The sequence below is a fragment of the Poecilia reticulata genome, linkage group LG3, assembly GCF_000633615.1.
Source record: "Poecilia reticulata strain Guanapo linkage group LG3, Guppy_female_1.0+MT, whole genome shotgun sequence".
Classification (NCBI taxonomy): Eukaryota; Metazoa; Chordata; class Actinopteri; order Cyprinodontiformes; family Poeciliidae; genus Poecilia; species Poecilia reticulata.
The window spans coordinates 4911391-4928031 of record NC_024333.1 but is presented as its reverse complement, the minus strand read 5'-3'; the positions used below and the strand labels follow the sequence as shown (position 1 = coordinate 4928031).

General features: G+C 38.7%; 1 protein-coding gene across 2 annotated transcripts; it reads left to right on the top strand.

Annotated features, from left to right (window-relative positions):
• The first annotated feature begins 10368 nt into the window (after positions 1–10368).
• On the top strand, positions 10369–16389 carry LOC103462200 (putative gonadotropin-releasing hormone II receptor). 2 transcript variants are annotated; one of them, XM_008404849.2, is made up of 4 exons: positions 10369–10518; positions 11964–12561; positions 14344–14548; positions 15643–16389. In XM_008404849.2, the coding sequence occupies exons 2-4, from the start codon at positions 11995–11997 to the stop codon at positions 16068–16070; spliced, it is 1200 nt and encodes a 399-aa protein (XP_008403071.1). In that variant the 5' UTR covers positions 10369–10518; positions 11964–11994; the 3' UTR covers positions 16071–16389. The 2 variants fall into 2 exon arrangements, with proteins under 2 accessions (XP_008403071.1, XP_008403070.1); XM_008404848.2 differs by lacking the exon at positions 10369–10518 and having other exon boundaries at positions 11138–12561.
• The last annotated feature ends 252 nt before the right edge of the window (positions 16390–16641 follow it).

Sequence of the window (16641 nt, the reverse complement as noted above, 5' to 3'; positions counted from 1 at the left end):
CAAACTGCATTCTGCATCAATTCACTCCCTGGCCTTTACTGCTCAGCACAATCAAATGGCAGCCATTAATTTGCAGGATGCTGCAGTTGCCATGTTTTGCATTTTGTATGACAATTTGCGATTTCATCTGCAAGACTTTCTCTCCAATGACCTTTTCCATCAGAGCAGCAAAAAGATCCACTCCACTAAGCAACGCCGTTCGTTCATGCTGATTTAGATTCACAATGTCGGAGAACGAACACAACGGTTTCCTTGTTGCCTGTTCCCATGTAGATGAGTTAAGTCGATTTCTAATGGCTTTTCAGTATTCAAACATTTTCTGCAAACTGTTTCAAGTCAGACTAGACAGATAATAGTAATAAAAAGTTTCAATATGTGATCCAGAATGTAAATAATGTAGAATAAAAATGCAAAGCCCAGACAGAAGTAGTAAAAACTATGTTTACAGACCCCTTGTCTAAGCTGATAAAGGTTTCGGTTTGGTACAGATTTATCAAATAAAAAAGCTTTCCTTCTACTTCACCATTACACATCATTCTGTTTTAGTCCATTATTGAAAATCCCAGTGAAACACATTGAAGTTTGTGGTTATAATGTGATATAATGTGATCAAATTAAGGGATGTGACTACTTAGCGAGCTAACTCGTACAATGATATAATTCTATGTCCCTTTGACTTTGTGTCGTGACTCAACTGACTCATTTTCATGGTATAAATATGCCAACAAAGCGCAAACGAATGTAACATTTTAATATATGTATCCTCATCTTCACTACATTTTACTGCAACTCCAAAGTGTCTGCTTTTGGTTCGTCACATATCGGATGCTAATTTTAATCAACATTGTGGCCTCCTGTGCCTGCCGGCAGAGGCAGGAAAATAAAATCCCCTCCATGGAGACTCTTCTTGTGCTCCAGGCTTTGGTCTAATCCTTTTCCATGTGAAAGTGAGCCTGTTTACGCTTGCAGTTAGGAGTGTGTGTAAATTATTTCTGCCACTCTGCATCCCGGCGGCAATTGCAGTGACGGGCGACAAGCTTCGGTCTTTCCTTGGAGACGAAATGTGACCGACTGCATGTGGTAGCTGCAGAGGCAGAGCCGAGGTCAATCGATTAGCCAGATGAGGCAGAATGCTCTGATGTGTGACTCCCAGACTTCTACTGGTTTACATGGATGATCAGCGCAAACTAAATTAAAAGTCCTTTCATTTATTCATTTTTTTACAGCTTTTTTGTTCATATAAATCATGTGTAGTTTGGCAACACAAAAATTCTTCTTGAACTTATTAGGCAGCAGAATGAACACAGGTTTATCCTGACTCTGCAGGGATGTGACATAAATGACGTAGGTCATACAATGTTTGTGCTGAACTCAGCATAATTTTTTTTATTCACATTGTTTCTCAGCAATATTTAAACATTATCTGCACAACTAAAGCTGTGAAAGCAATGTGGCGTTTCCAAGTGAGCTGAACTGAAAAAGACAAAAGCAGTTTTAGGTTGGATTTGATTTAACAGCCTGGCCTAGTTAAAGCCTGAACTCTCAACTATGTTTTTGACACAGTGAACTGTGTCCTTATTGACATGTGTCTGCATGTTTTCATTGCAAGTCTGCACAAAACTTTGTTGATATTCAGCTACTGTGGAATAAACAATTTCACAATTGCCATGTTTCTATTTAATAAGAAATGCAATTAAAATCACCCCTGAATAAGTTTGCTCATTAAAAAATATACAAAAAAATTGTTTTTGTTGCAGTTTTGCAAAATGTGCTAATTTTGACTCAACCAAACGCCCTTCTCATCCTAGCGCTAAAACTTATCAAAAAACATGTTTTTTTTTTCAAAATTACTTGAAAGAATTTTCACCAAGCAAATTTTTTTCATAATTCCAAATTGCACAATCATATGGCAGCATCATGAGAAACACTAAAGATTATTTTGCCATTTAATAAATACATTTTCTCATAAAAAGCAGCACTGACGACAGTTCTAAGACCCAAAATAACATCAATAAAACATTTCAAGTGCACAAACTATAACAGAAAGCACATGTAGTTGGTTATAGATCCTAATATAGTATTTTCAGGGTCAATACTAAAAAAAAAAGTTTCCTTTCTTTGTTTGTGTGGAGCCAACATCCTTCTTTTTTCAGGAAGCTTAAAAAAGAGGAATTCTTTGATGCCCTTTATTCTAATGTCAGGAAAAATTAAATAAAGATTAGAGTTTAATCTTTAAGCGGGAATGTTTGTCATTCATCCATGTTTGTCCCTAATAATTGTTAAGCTGAAAGAAGCTTCGGACGAAGCGAGTTTGCATATGTAAAAGTCACCAGCAAGAGCCGACAAGTCGGATTAGCCTGATCGATGCATCTCTACTTAAGATCATGTTATTTTCAGATGAACTAATTTCATTTTTCTGACCCTGCCAGCTGAAGGGGAACCTCCCCCCCATGACCACCAACACACTGGCCTTCGTCCCCAAAGTGTCCCAACAGTGAACAGAGAGGGATCACTTACTAATTCCCACTGCTGTTGTATTTCTCCTGCTTTAGATTAAATATATGAGGCATATTTGGAGGGAAAATAATTAAACACATTTCTTCTACGTCAGTGGGCGGCCATATCTGTTGATGCCAGAGGTCCTTGGTGCTTAATGTGCTGACTCCAGCCTGGAGGCTTTACATGAATGGCACACAGTCAGGCTTAGCTGGGCATTAGAAAAAGAAGGTCACTTATTTTTAGCAAATGTACACTAGAGATACAGAAGTCAAAGTTTTTTAAAGCTGAGACTTGAACTTATCATTTTGAGCTGCTCATGGAGATGTTTTATAAACGTACAGTAACCTTAATAACCTACAAACTTTCTCACATGACGCCATGTTGGAACCACAAACACCTAGACCCATCACAACAGATTCTACTGGATGATAAATTGTCCTGGAAACTGTTGCAATAAACTTTGATATTGTTGTTTTAAGACTATTTTATAGTAATATATGGGCAATGGCATAATAATGCAAGAACAAATTCTCAATCAATAAAGTTTAGAGATTTACGGATCAATAATGAACATTCAACACCGGAGCTGGAAGTCATTTTAAATATCCAAAAACAAGTAAACAAAACAACAGAAACAACAAATACAATGAATTATAAGGTCTTTGTAAGCAAAATTGTCCTTCAATAGATCGTGCTAGTTGAGACCAAAACACCAGACTGAAGACTGTTTGGAAGAAACAGAGAGAAAAAAAAGAGAAATAAATGATGCAAATAGAAATTATTGAGCTTGTTTTGATTTATTGTGATTAATTGAGTGATTGCAACAGGCCTACAAACAACATATATTTAATGGGATTTTATGTAAGATTCTTCTGAAGGAATGGCATCTAAATGAGTGTTATGAATTTGGAGGAGGTTTACGTTGAGGCTCCAATCCTCAGAAGATGTGGATCATAACCTAAAGAGAAAAATCCTGACGCCTAACATATTTTATTGACTCTTTCAAAAGCAAAAGATGCTTTATTCGACAGTGTGCTCTCTGAGACGACCACATTGCTGCAGGTTCTTCTATTTTATGTTTTCCTCAAACTGTTAAACTGGGTAGGATATGTGTGACATTAAAAGGTCATTGTCTGGTCTTGTCATCAAGACGCTCCGCGATGATTCGCTCCGGCATCTACGTGACACAACGCTCTCTTCTTAGCAGCTCTAGGTGTGTGTTTAGATTCAGGTTTTAGCTGCAGGATGAATCTGCCACAGATCACATCCTGTCTGATGGAATCAAACGTTTTATTTATGGCTGGGTGATGCGGCTTAGAATCAAAATCTCAACTTTATTCTCTTATTTCTACGACCGTATTCTTGTAAAATTATGGCTTTATCAGTTAAAAAATTGAGCCTGGCCCCCTAACACGCAGTCATAAAGCTGACCTGAATTAAAAGTCCAGATAAGAAGAAACTGTAAAACTCACTTGTAAAAACAAGATGGCAGCACTATGAACTATGGAAACCCAAGGAGAGCACTGATGGGAAAAAAATCCAGATTTTCCAACAATTAAATCTACAAAAACAAAAACTTTGATTAATCAATGCAATTGATTTCTTGCCTGATTTCCTTTTCTGCATACTTTAAGGAGGAAGAGCTGATTTACAGAGGCAGAAATGCTGGATAACTGAAGAAGCGGAGAGAAATCACCTGGATTTATATCTTAAATCTATAAATAAGCCTTACAGTTGCAGTTAATTAAAGTTGGGATGAATTGTTGGTGAAGTAAACAGTTAGCATGGTGCTTGGACTGACGCCCGGCGTCTCATCTCTACTCAGACCAACAGCCAGCAACATTTGGAGGCTCTGAACAGCCGCTAATCCGCCCCTTTGTCTGAAAGACACGTCAACATCATATCGGTTGTTCTCGTTGTTTGGCGACAACTCAGCATCCGTCCGCTGATTAAAAAACTCTTTCACATGATCACCTGGCGCTTTTAATTACGGCTCTCAATATGCGAGAGACAAAACGTTCAATCTGAAAATGAAATTTATTTCATGTTTTCTTTCTTTCTTCCTCTGATCTGTTCGAACATACTGATGAAGGCTGAATGGCAGCCAGCGTGGATCTCTGTATTCAACCTAAATCAGGCCCGGCGTACATCTCCGCTGTTTGATCTGGAGTCTTTCAGCTCGGCCTTCTGCAGGGAACGAGATGTTATTCTCCTCTCGTTAAAACTATATCCCCCCGTTATGTCGTCAAGGCGATTATCGTGTAGTGACAAAAGACGGATAGTAACGGCTCAGTGGTTCTGTCCGTCCATGTTTGGTTCCTGCTAACAGCCTTTCTCACCGTCAGCCTGGCTAATCGTCTTCTGGTCCTCTTCCTGCTCTGCACTCGGATGCAGTTCTTTCAAGATTTATGTGGATCAAGCTTCAATTATTGTGTTTTTTAATTTTTTTTATTTTGTCTTAACAGACAATTTAAGGTTTAGAGACTCACATTGCATTTTTTAATAGAAATCTGAAAAGTGTGGCGTGCATTTATATTCTGCCCCCAAATTTGTGTAGATTGTCCAGATTATTTCTACTGAGTTGATAGAGATTAACTCTATTTACTATCTAAAATTATGGAAACTCTATTGATTCACATTGGATTCTATTTAGGGGTGTCAGAGTAAAGAGAGATTAATAAAATGTATGGAACATTTTTTTTTTTTTTTTTTGTGTTTGTTTTCTTAAATGTTGACAAACAGCTATCCCTTTGTTTTACTTCACAATAACGAACTACTACAACCCAAATGAAATACATTGAAATTAGTGTTTGTAACGTGAACAAAAAAAATTTAAAAGTTCAAAAGATTTACATTTTTCTACTCACGTACATTTAATAAGCAAAGAAAATAGCTCTAGAATAAGTTCCTCAATAATTTGCATGTCGTGTAGAAGAACGGAAAACAATAAAGACACGTCTATTGACCACTACTGCTGCTCTACATAACCAAGGCTATTCAGGGCCAGTTCTCCTTCACAAATTCACAAGCCGGTGAACAAATCAGAGTTAAAGTGGAGTTTAGTGTTTTGTCCAAGAGCACCTTGATGTGGATCAAAGCACCAACCTGTCCAATGACAGATGACCTCTAGCTGTCCTTCCTCTGGAGATTCATCTGAGGTTCGCTGAGTGGACGGGTCTCAGATCAGTACATAGGCTAAGGAATAACACGGAAATTGTATGATTTATGGCTCCAAGATATTTATCTCAATGTTCAAATAGTCTGCATTCTGTAATGTTCTGTATATCTTAAACCTCTATGGCATGGCGTTGCCCTCAGGCAACAAACCATATATCTGTACCTCACGTTGCTCCTTTATTTTATTTTTGGTGTTGATGACTTAAAATACCTCCAGACATATTTTTGTCCAAATAAAAGAGGTATTGAGGTTCATGTGACCTTTTACTTAGAAGAGGAGCAGTCCTTTTTATGAAGCGGAGGTGCATGCTACACCTTGCCTCCTACTTGTAAGTCACACATCACTTTTCTTCATGTTTAAATTTGGGTCACTCTAACTAAAAATATTTTCATATCTGTAAAGAACCATTGTAGATCATTTTAAGACAATTTCTTTTATAATTTATATGCTAAAACTGTGTTTTGTTTGTTGCCTCTGGGCAACATTGCGCAGTTCAGGCCCTTTTGCTCAGACAATATTATTCTAATGCAATGATATGCAATTGATTACAAAATAATTATCACAGCCAATTTTTTTACTTTATTATTAACTAACAGCAACAGAATATGGATGCAAGATCATTTCATGGACAAAAGGTGCATGGTTCATAAGTTGGGGTCATTCCCAATGGAAACATGAGGATCCTCTGTACAACCATTATTTCATTGTTTGTTTATAATCAAAACTGACTTCAGTCTCAAAGGGGGATAAGCTGGTCATCAATGAACAAATGGCCCTATTCCAAGGCAGGCAAAGACTGAAGCAATATCTGCCAAACCCAAAATATGGGTCTGCAGGGTATTTTAAATGGCTAGTGTAGAAGGTGTTCCTTATAACTTGAAAATCTACACAGGGCGAGTCGTACCACCACCAAATCTACCAGATATGGGAGCTGGTGGAAATGCTGTCCTTTGTTTGGCTCAAATTCTAAAAAAGAATCAGAACTACAAACTCTTAAAAACAGAACCTGCAGCCCTAACTCCTGTCACTGATGTGAATCTGGTCGCTACAACCCATAGATAATCAGATAAACAGATGGTGATTCACAGGTATGCCAATAATCAATGTGACATACACTCTTTTTCACAGGAATTCCTTCCTGATGTTTAACATATAATAGGGAAAAGACTGATTCCAACATCCTTAGTGATTCTAGCTCTGCCAAACATTACACATGTACAAACACACAAATGCTCGTTTTAGAAATGTGCTTAAATGTACCATTCATTAATGAAAGTTAGTTGTTTATTTTATATTTGGCGAGTTGGAACCATGTCTGATTTGTTTTTGTTAAAAAAAGTTTTTTTTTATGAATATAGTTTTTGTTTGATTTGTATTTCACTTCTCATAATCACTGTAGAAACCTTGGCGTTCTAGTCCCCTTGTAGTGCAATGTTGCCCTGAGGCAACAAACCCAAATCTGGTTCCGGGATGTGTCAGGGTCCGATTTTATGATTGATAAGTAATTAAGGGCCACCAAGCTCCCAAAGAATGCAGGAAAATATTTTTTACCCCTCACCCCCAAAAAAAAGTCATGCCATAGAGGATAATATAATAAATTGGTTACGTATTTATTTTTATATTTATTGTAGATACTATATAACTTGGGAGGCACAGTAGTGCAGTTGGTAGCACTGCTGCGTTGTAGCAAAAAGGTTGAAATCCCAGCCTGGGCTCTTTCTACCTGCAGTTTAAATGTTCTTCCTGTTCACTCCAGATTCAAAAGTTCTAAAACACGACTGTCCGTCTCCGTCCGTCTCCCCAACTTGTCCTGTCTGCATAGTGGACCACTGCCTACGTACGGATTCACATGTGCTAATTTTTACAGCGTATTACACCCATTGTAGCCCTTATACTCTAACATTTTCTATTTTATAGACAGAAAGAAAGTACAAAAAACGTGGAAATTTCTGAGTTTGAAAGGTTGAAAATTTCCCAGAGAAACTGTCAGAAATTTTGAGATTAATCTCAGCTTTTTTTTCTACAAAAAAAAAAAATTCAAAAATTGAAAATCTTCAACTTTATAATCTAAGAAATTTTCCAGTTTCTTTCTGGAAAATTTCTGAGTTTTTCCAAGCAAATTTGCAACACTTGAAATTCAGAAATATCCTAGTTTGTTCAAGAAAATGTCTGAGATAATTTTTTTTTCTATCTGCAATCGTGTCAGTACGTGTGGCAGCTCCACTGTACTTGGTTGTTTGTCCATTGCGTCTCCATGTTACCCTGAAGAACGCCGACCTGTCCTGGTTGTCCCCCCCCGACTCACACAGCCGGAGACAACCAGCAGCCCCCACTGCAACGATGAAACATAAAAATATAAAATGTAATGGATGCTGTGGGATTAGGTCATCAGTTTTACAGTACGATGGGAAAATGCACCCTGCAAACACACTGTGTCTTCTCAGTTAAATCTCCCAGGAGTTAGCAAATGCATGCCGCATTATTTTTGTGCCTCCTCTCAGCTGGAGATAGCGCATTATTTGTGCCTCTCTCAAGAAAGAAAAAAAAGAAGAAAATGTATTTTTCAGGTATGTCCTGCACACACAGCTAAATAAGCTACTTTGTTTCATCTCTTAATTGCGAAAAAGAAATCCTCAGTGAAACACACCAAATGCGTTCACATTTTCTCCCAATTGTCTTCTTGGGAATTGTTTTGGTACTTTCCCCATGTGGTGATCTGAGACGTTAGAGGAAAGTCATATTCAGTTTTTTTTCCATAAGACGATAAAGAAAAATAAAAGTTTTTTTTTCTGTATTTCAATGGATCCTGAGGTTGTAGGTAGTTTGTTATCTTTGTTTTGTTCACTAATCACTAAATAGACAAAACATTTTGTGTGGTTCCATCATCAAATCATCAGAATCAGACTGCTGTCTGATTTCTTTGTCTGAATCTCAACAATTCGGTATTTTTGTCTGCTTGCGTGTTTAAATGGACCGGAATCTCTTTGTTGATTGTGAATCTGCTTTCGTGCAAAGAGACCGGATGTAACTTTTTCCCAGAAGTCCTTGCTGCTTAGGCAACAGCCTGAGTCACATGAGAAAACGGTGCAAATAGAAATTAATGTGTTAAACAAACAGAAGAGGGGAAGAAAGGAAGAACTGTGTGGAAAGTGCTTGCATTGTGAATGTCTGCAGAAGTTTACCTAATCATTGGTATAAGTTATATAACCTTCGGGCTTTCATCGATTGATTGTTGCAATCAATGGGTGTTTATATGACTGCTCTTCTTATTGGCTTTCTTGACTTCTAAATGAATCCTCTATAAACAGAATCGTCTATAAACAATCAATCTAATTGAGGACAGTTTACTTTCCGTCCTGTTAAAACATCTTATTTGGTTCAAGTGTCAACCATGACTGTATCTGACAGCGGAACCGTTAAAGTCATTGGTTTTCTGCTACCTTTCACTTCAACCCTCAGTACTTCCTGGGTTGTTCTTGAAACATTCGACCAAATTTTCTTTAATCCGCTGTGATAATTTGGGTCAGACAGTTAAAAGTGGAAACAATTGGGTGTTCCAAGTGGACAGTGCTTTGCTTCTCCAGCTCTACCTTAGACCAGAGTTTGCTCCTTTTGGAAGTTTTGTTTTCATCCTTATAGCTACAAGAACAATTTTGCATCCCAAGTGGTAAAGAAAGTGCACCTTGATGCTTAAGAACAAGTTCATTTGGAACAGCATGTGCACACCAAAATAAACGTTTTATGACTGTGGGAAGAAGCTCAGCAAAATCCCACACGGATACAGAGAGGAAGTGCAATCTCTACTTACATTACGTCTCCAGCCAAGATTCATATTTCCACTCATAGCATGGAGCGCACAGTGGAAGCCAACCTATCATGCTGCTGTAAATGTAAAGAAAGAAAAACACATCATGGAAAACTGTTTCTGTTTTCTTATTTGTTTGTGCTGTGGAATTGGGTCTTGGAAATAACATCTTTTTCTGTTTGGTTGAGGAGGCAGTGGAATACCAATGCAGATCAGGGGAAGGGCTTGTTAATAAAACCTCTTCCAGGTATCCTCAGTGACCAATTTCTCTGTTCTTCTTATAAAGAATATCTAAGATTAAACATGAAATGCTTTGGCTTAATTATAGGGGTGGTTCTTACAAACAATAAGCGCTAGCTGTGGGTGCTACCCAGGATGGCACATTTGTTCAGTGAAGGTACCAAGTGCTTATAAGTGAATATAGTTCCTTGGGTACAGAAAGCAATCTTTGTTCTTCCCTTGTGGACACATTTTGAAACCAGTGGCATAAAATAACTAATAAACAACAAAAGTTTGAAGGCTATATAGACCATTATTGTTCAAATATCTTTAGGCCTGACAAAAATCAAAATTATGACTCAGAGTAAAAAGTATCAACTCCCCTCTGAATCCTCCTCTCATTACTTCGTCACGACCAGGTTCGGTTCGGTCTCGACTCGACGACAGAGATGGTAATGGGCTGCGGAGACCAATTAAATTTTTTTTATACGGGGTTAAAATTAGAAACTTCACTGTGACGCTCGAGTTCCATTGAACAGACCGACGCTCGCTGGATGCGGAAAAGCCCGTGCGCGCGCGCACTAATAAAGCCTCTGACACGTGCACGGCGGAGTGAGAGAGAAAGAAAAAGGACTCCTCCACGGGGCGCAGGGACACATCTGCGTGGGGAGACCTTGGGACTTTCTGTGGATAAAAAGAATATATTGAAAGGAAAGACGCGGGACGGAGCCGCAGCCGCGCCTGGAACAGCATTTGCTTCGGATTTAATTTAATTTTGTTTTGTCTCTCTGCAGTTTTCCAACACCTGGGGACTAATGTGAGTATGATGACATTAATGTTGTTTCTATTATTTTAGGCGTTCGTTTACTTTCTCTTAGAATAGCTTAGATTGTTGGTAAAATAAAATCAGCAACGTAGATATTATTGACCGTAACACAGTTCGCAACCATTAGAAATGAAGTGGCTGGTTAAAAAAAAAAAAAAAAAAAAAGAGGACAACTACAAATATTGCTAATTTTGAAACTGCTTGATAATTATAATCAGTGGAAAATGTTGTGCATCTTCCTTTAATGAAAATCAGTGAAATAGCTTTATTTAGTGCTGAATTAGTGGTCTGAATCACAAACCAAATAAAGCACCCTACCTCAGCCATATTTTTACCGTTTACTCTATGAACAATACTTATGGATTGTAGAAACAGGAAACAGGTTGAAATGTTTCAAGACCGACAAACGGCAGACACTTTTTAAAATGTCTTTCCTGATCGCTGGTGTTGCCCCTGACAGGTTGACGCCCTGGCCGTGAACCACATACCTGCACAGAAACCTTTAAACATTTAAACTGAGCCATTTCTAAAGTTTTATTGTTATTTTACTTCCAATTCTATGAAAAAAAGAGAAAAGAAAAACAGTAACAGATGTTGCTATAGTGGTTCTTTAAAATCTTGATTTAAAAAAAAAGAAAAAAGAAAGTTTACCTTTACTTTGAATGCTTCCATTCTGGTATTTTTATAATCCCATCGCTCTCATGATATTCAGACTATATGCTTGTGTAAAAACTTGGTTGAATTAGCTTTGTCATAAAACGTTTGTAAAACATAATTTGCAAACATATACCTTTTTTGTGCTGTTGATTGCATAATGAGGTGGTTTATGAACCAGGCCTAAGTAGCAGATATTTAAATAGGAACACATCAAACATAAACACTCAACAACTTCATGACTAAATACTCTTCAAAGCTCAGAGCGAGTCTTTTACTTTCTTAATTTCACAATTGTAAAAAAAAAACAAAAAACAAAAACATGCATATAACACTTTCTGGCTTAAGGTTGGAAGCTGTAGTTATAGGAGCTACATTTATAAGTGTGGCCATGGCTGACTTCCTTCCTCTATGAAATTAAAAGTCACTCAAAAATCTTATCAGGTTTCTTCTGAGAGGTGAGATTCTGCTAAACCTGTTGAGCTCATTTTCCCTCCTAAAAGTGCTGCGCAGCCCACTTGTCTTGATTGGTTTCCAGGTGTTGCTGCAGGAAGTGCTGAAAATTCAATACCCCACCATGCACCTAATGTGATTTGTTAGAGCAGAGTGTCTTTCCACCTCGGTGAGCATCTGATGATTGCTCCCTCCCTGGCAGCCTCTGTGTTACGCACGCAGCTAATTTCTAACTTCTCCTCTTGAAATGCAAATCCATGCAGATAAATCTTTGGCTTAAACTTCATGAATATGACTGTGTCCTGTTTGCTCTCTTTCCCTTCGTCAAGTGTCTGCGCCACCGACCAAAATGCTGACTCCATGCTGAGGGGTCGGAAAATGAACGCCTCGTCCTGCTGCGCCGCCCCCGTCGCCATGTATCAGCAGAGCTCAGGATCTGACCTCAACGCCAGCTGCGACCTCTCGGCTCCTCGCTGCAACTGGACTGCCGTGGACGGGACCCCGCAGCTGCCCACGTTTTCCACGGCGGCGAAAGTCAGAGTGATCGTCACCTTCATCCTGTGTGGCGTGTCCACCCTCTGCAATGTGGCAGTGCTCTGGGCGGCCAGCGGCCACCGACGCAGATCTCACGTGCGCGTGCTGATCGTGAACTTGACCGCGGCTGACCTCTTGGTCACCCTCATTGTGATGCCCGTGGACGCCGCGTGGAACATCACCGTTCAGTGGCTGGCCGGAGACCTGGCCTGCAGGTTCTTGATGTTCCTCAAGCTGCAGGCCATGTACTCCTGCGCTTTTGTCACCGTGGTGATAAGTCTGGACAGGCAGTCGGCGATCCTCGACCCCCTGCTGATCAGCATGGCTCCGAAGAGGAACAGGGTCATGCTGACGGTGGCGTGGATAATGAGCGCCTTGCTCGCCGTCCCTCAGGTGAGGATGCACGGAGTTATCAGCTGATGAAATCAAAAAACATAGTTCACACTGCAAAAACAGAAAATCTTACTGAGTAATTTTGATCTAGTTTCTAATGCAAATATCTTAGTTCACTTGATATAAGATAAAACTAACTTTCCATTTCAACTTTGCAGCAAGAAATGGGAGCTTGTCTCAAGTTAATTATTCCTTAAAATCCATGAAAAAGTACTAGTTTTAAGTGAAATAATCTGCCAGCTGAACAAGATATTTTTAACTTATAATATTGCCACCTTCCTAAAATAATGGCCCAGGTCTTTATTTTTATTTTTTGCCTATATTACCTGTTGGCAATAAAAAGGGGTTTATTTTTTTGTAAAAATCACTTGGCAGAAAAGGACTTAGGCCATTGTTTTAGGAAGGTGATGATATGAGAATCTCTTGATGCACTGGGAGAGTATTTCACTTGTAACTTGAACTTTTTCATCAATATTAAAGAATCATTGACTTAAAACAAGCCCCTATTTCTTGCTGAAAGTTATTTGTATGTTAATGTTGTCTTATTTCAAGCGAACTCAGATATTTGCACTAGAAACTAAACCAAAAGTACTTCATAAGGTTTTGTGTTTTTGCAGTGCAAAGAGAAAAGCAGGGTTATAGAACAAGACAAATATCAAAAGCTTGTGTTCAGTTGCCCTTGGCTGAAACACTGAACTACATTTTCTGCAATTACAGTTCAGTCTACTAGGGTTGTCCCAGTACAACTTTTTCACTTCTGATACCACATCGATATCACAGCTTTGAGAATTAGCCAATACTGATTTTGACCCAATATGATATCAGCATGAATCATAATTTTACAACTTATTTTGAAGTGTCGAATGTTAGAAAAGCCTCTATCAAATCATATTACCAAAACAGAGAACAATAGTCAACAACAAAAAGCTACAAGAACAACTGGGCCATTTATTAATACCTAGTTTGTCTGCTTACTGGTTACAAGCGCTGCTGGGTAGAAATCCTGGGGTGGAATAAGTGTTGGAGCGGAGTGCCTCTATTGATCTATTGCCTCTATTATTGAAAGTCAAAGATTTTAGATGCAGGCCGACATAATCTAGGACTTGTTTTTTTACCTGATATTGGACTGATTTCCGATATAAGTATCACATCGGGACAACCCTGGTTTCATGTTTTGATCTCTGTTATGATTTAGACTACCTCAAAGGTCATCCACCAGAGGACCCACTGCTAAAGGTGCCTCTAAAAGACACTTAGCATTTGGATGTATTTGGTTTATTGGTTTAAGTTGAGCTTTTATTTAGCATGAATTTGCTTCGATTGTCTATCAGGGCTGTTTTTTAGCTTTGGCCTGCATTAAACAAAAACATCGGAACTGGCAGGTCAGGCTTTTTAAAGATTGGTGATCGGCCTAAAAACTGCAATTGGTGCACCAATAATTCATAATGAGGCTTTATATAAATTAACATGATGGAAGCTCCTTTTTTTCCTATTCTAGCTTTGACTGCTGGACTCGTGAAAATATGCACATATGAAGTATTCAAAATTATGCTTTCAAACTTGTATTATCTGCCAAGTATGTTGATGTTGAGGTTTTGTACAAATTCACTTGGAAATATTTTAACGTCTTGGTCTAATAAAGATTTTTTTTCTTGTCCAGAGATTTTTTGTCTGAAATAATAGTGAGCAGACATAACATCCAGTGCTTCAAGCTAAGAAATGACTTGATTACTCTCGTTGTCAAAGTTAGAATCTAACGTTCATTCTCACCTGCTTCCACAGGTCTTCATTTTCCACAACGTGACTATTACATACCCAGCAAACTTCACTCAGTGCACCACTAGGGGGAGCTTCGTCACTCACTGGCAGGAAACGGCCTACAACATGTTCACCTTCTCCTGGCTCTTCCTGCTGCCTCTGGCCATCATGGTCGTCTGCTACACCCGGATCTTCATCCACATCTCCAAGCAGATCACAAAAAAGAATGGTAACTACGCAAACCAAACAGCGTTCACTTCCTGAAAACTAGTCCTAAATGAAGACAGGAAAGAGGGCATAGATAGAATATCAATGTAGAACCAAAGAAATACTTGTTGAGATTTTTTTTTCTCATGTTTACTAAGTCTAATATTTTATCTTTTTCTGGTTTGCTAACTTGCTAACAGGCAATATAGAAGGAAAAAGAAAATATTATCATTAGGAAGGATCCTCATTTTCTCTGATCAAGATTTTTTTTATTCCTGAAACAATTTAATAATAGGCACTTACAAATAAAGTGATGCATTATGAAACTCAGCTCCATGTATTTATTTGAAAACTCTGCTTTCGTGAAGCAGATATATCTGTGACTGTAGAACAACAACACGTATCTAGAGTGGAGTCTCATCTCGTTTTCTCAGAAGTGTACAACCCCTTGTTAATGTAAAGCTGTGTGGCATTTTGTAATCTTCTCCTGACTGATACCTTTGCCCACATAGCTCATTTTATCCCTATGTTTTGGATTTGGACGAAGAATAAAACTGAGACAGTCTCAGGATAGCTGAACGTTTTTCAAATGGTATGTCAGGTTCACTATGGTAGGTGTTTTCAACAGAGTATTAGGGCCACGTTAAGAAAATAAAAAAATACACGTAGTTATATATAATTACAAGAATAAAGTGAAAACAATATTAGAATAAAGGTGTAGTATTACAAGAATAAAGTCATATTACATCTTTATTCTTGTAATATTATGCCTTTATTTTGATTTTGTTCTTGTACAACTTTATTCTTGATAGTCATAATTTATTCTCATAAATTATGACTTTGTTCTCGTAAATGTATTATTATTTTATTATTTTATTTGTTCTTATTATGGCCGTTATACTCCATAGTAGATGTTAACTTAAGAAACTTGAACGCTGAAACTAAATCAGAAGATGTTTTAGCCAAGCCTCAGTTTTGAAATGATTTGTCTGAGTGTCTTCCTTTACATAATGAAACCTGGCATTTTAGCAGGAGTGTTCACCTTTAGAAGCCGTTATTCAGTGAGTTTACTGTAACGTACAACAAAGACAATAATTTCCCATTTTTCCCCTTTAGTGTCCTCTGATGAACCTCATCTTCGCTGCTCAAAGAACAACATCCCAAGAGCTCGGATGAGAACTTTGAAGATGAGCGTCGTCATCGTGGTCTCCTTCATCGTTTGCTGGACTCCGTACTACCTGCTGGGGCTCTGGTACTGGTTCTTCCCCGACGACCTGGAGGTGAAAGTCTCGCACTCCCTCACCCACATCCTGTTTATCTTCGGGCTTTTCAACACCTGCCTTGACCCGATCATCTACGGCCTCTTCACCGTGCGCTTCAACCGGAGGCTGAGCAGCAGGGCCGCCGCGGCCTCCGGGGTGGACGCCAAGCCGGCAACAGCGGACTCCGTGAAATGCACTTTGGCTGGAGGATCTGCGGAGGGTAGAAGGGATGGCAGCTGTGAATCAAATGAGCAAAATTCACCGACAGCAGGCTCTGAATGAGTGCAGCCACTGACGATGGGGGAGCACAGAAAGCAATATGTGAAGAGAAACAAAAGGAAGAAATGTAACTTTTATTTGCCATTGTTACTGGACTCACACTAACACCCATATGCATGTGTGAAATGATCTTTATCACTCATTAGAATCCAGATTTGAAGGTGGGTAATGAGTTTACTGTTCTCACTGTACATCTTACATACAAGCTGTGTCTGCAAATGGCTTCAGCGTTAGGTCATTAAAGAGCTTAAAGAACTGCTTGGGGTACTTAAAGGGGCAGTATTATGTGTTCTCCAACCACATGGTATCGTTTTATAGCACAATCAAGTAACTATGTTACCTTCAGTTGTTATAAAACTGCTACGTATATCAAATATGACTTGAAAGTAATTTTACTTCCTAATTTAACGCCATGAAATTGGGCCTCTGTCTCTTTAAAAACCCCTGTTCCTCCTGAAGCTCCGCCTTCAGGAAGTCATCACAACATGGCTCCCCTTTTAACCCTTTAACAACGTTTTTACCAGCGTTGCACTGAGAAGTAGCTCCTATAATGAGCTCAGCAGATGCACAGTTC